Source organism: Capsicum annuum, chromosome 9 (genome assembly GCF_002878395.1).
Source record: "Capsicum annuum cultivar UCD-10X-F1 chromosome 9, UCD10Xv1.1, whole genome shotgun sequence".
Taxonomy (NCBI): domain Eukaryota; kingdom Viridiplantae; phylum Streptophyta; class Magnoliopsida; order Solanales; family Solanaceae; genus Capsicum; species Capsicum annuum.
In genome coordinates, this window is record NC_061119.1 from 219,060,996 (window position 1) to 219,062,768 (window position 1,773).

A 1,773-nucleotide genomic window follows, 5' to 3' on the forward strand; every position below is an offset into this window, starting at 1 on the left:
TGTTAGAAGACCGTCGGACTGCACCACAGAGGAATTATCTCTGAACAAGCAGCTAGCTTACCGGGTAGATGTATTCTTATCATTTCATCCTTATGCTAAACCACTGGCCTTGTTAGTTGCCACTCTGCTCCTTATTTGTCTTGGTGGCTTAGCACTTTTTGGCGTGACAGACGATAGCATAGCAGATTGCCTTTGGTTATCATGGACTTATGTTGCAGATTCAGGAAATCATGCTAATTCTGAAGGCATTGGTCCACGCCTGGTGTCAGTTTCTGTTAGTTTTGGTGGAATGCTGATATTTGCCATGATGCTCGGACTAGTTTCTGATGCAATCTCTGAGAAATTTGATTCACTCAGGAAGGGAAGAAGTGAAGTACTTGAGAAGAACCACACACTTATACTTGGTTGGAGTGATAAACTGGTCTGTTCTTTCACTAGCTTATATGTTCAAATGATCGGCATTCATTTCCTTTCTCTAGATAACTGCCCCCAAACTGCTGACTAATTTTAGCACCAGATCTGAATCGCAATGCTCCTAGTATGGTATTTCTTATTTTTGCATAGATCAGAAGCCCTCTCTAATTTTACTTAAGATTTCCCCTATCATTACTCCAAGAAAATGAGAGAAGCTCCAAACCTTTGAAGTATTCTTTTCTTTCTGTAATTGTCAATTGAGTGTGGTAGAATCAGAAGAACCACATTAACTTTTTATTGCTTATTTGTCTGCCAAGTAGATTGATGCGATCTTTTATCAATTGTTCTAAGCCCCTTCCCAATTATTTACCATGCTCCATGAAAATAACAAGATTGACCAGGAAAACAGTCTTCATTATGTAAGGAATTGGAACGCAATTGATAAAAATTGTTCAGCTTTGACTACTTGGCCTTGCAAAAAACTTAAATATTTTTTTGAAAATGGTTTAGTTTGCAAAGTAAATAAATAGACACTTAAAATATACATAATGCAGCTGAGGTTTACTAATATTTGCTAGAGATTTCTTAGTATAACTCTGTATTTTTTGGGCAACTTAAAGTGATTCGGAAGAAGTAATGGCCTCTCACTAATAGTATATCTGTATACTCAGGGATCGTTATTGAATCAACTCGCAATAGCTAATGAGAGTTTGGGGGGAGGAACTGTTGTAGTCATGGCCGAGCGAGATAAAGAAGAGATGGAACTTGATATTGCTAAAATGGAGTTTGATTTTAGAGGAACTTCTGTCATATGCAGAAGTGGAAGCCCCTTGATTTTGGCTGACCTGAAAAAGGTATGCATTATTTTTTGCTTCCAAACATTTATTATGTCATCCAAAACCTTTCTTTCCTTTCTTACCATTGTATTGAATGCGATTTTCCTTCCAGAGATCTGATTCTATCATGCAATGCTTTATCATGAAATTTCTCTAGTGTTTCTCTTTTCTGATTTTAAACAGCTTCTCATCAAAGGCCACTTCTTGTCTCATGTTGTGATTGTTTAATAAAGGTTCCTGAAGTTGTCCAGAATTTGCAAGTTAAATAATCTTTTGAGCTCATTGGGTAAATTTGTAGTAGGTTTCTGTCTCTAAGGCTCGTGCAGTAGTTGTCCTTGCTGAAGATGGGAATGCTGACCAGGTCAGATCAATAGATATTTTAAGCAACTCATTTTCAGGATTCAAAACTGTAGTTGCTAATATACAAAAAAAATTAATGTAGAGTGATGCCCGTGCTCTGAGGACAGTTTTAAGCCTTACAGGAGTAAAGGAAGGACTTCAGGGCCACCTAGTGGTTGAACTC

General features: G+C 37.5%; 1 protein-coding gene across 1 annotated transcript; it reads left to right on the forward strand.

Moving 5' to 3' along the window:
• LOC107863743 (ion channel CASTOR-like) lies at positions 1-1,773 on the forward strand (the record flags this gene model as incomplete). The annotated part of the gene is given in 4 exon segments (XM_047396699.1): positions 1-421; positions 1,086-1,268; positions 1,552-1,611; positions 1,693-1,773. Coding segments are annotated over 4 exon segments (745 nt in total), but the record flags the coding sequence as incomplete, so codon positions are not given.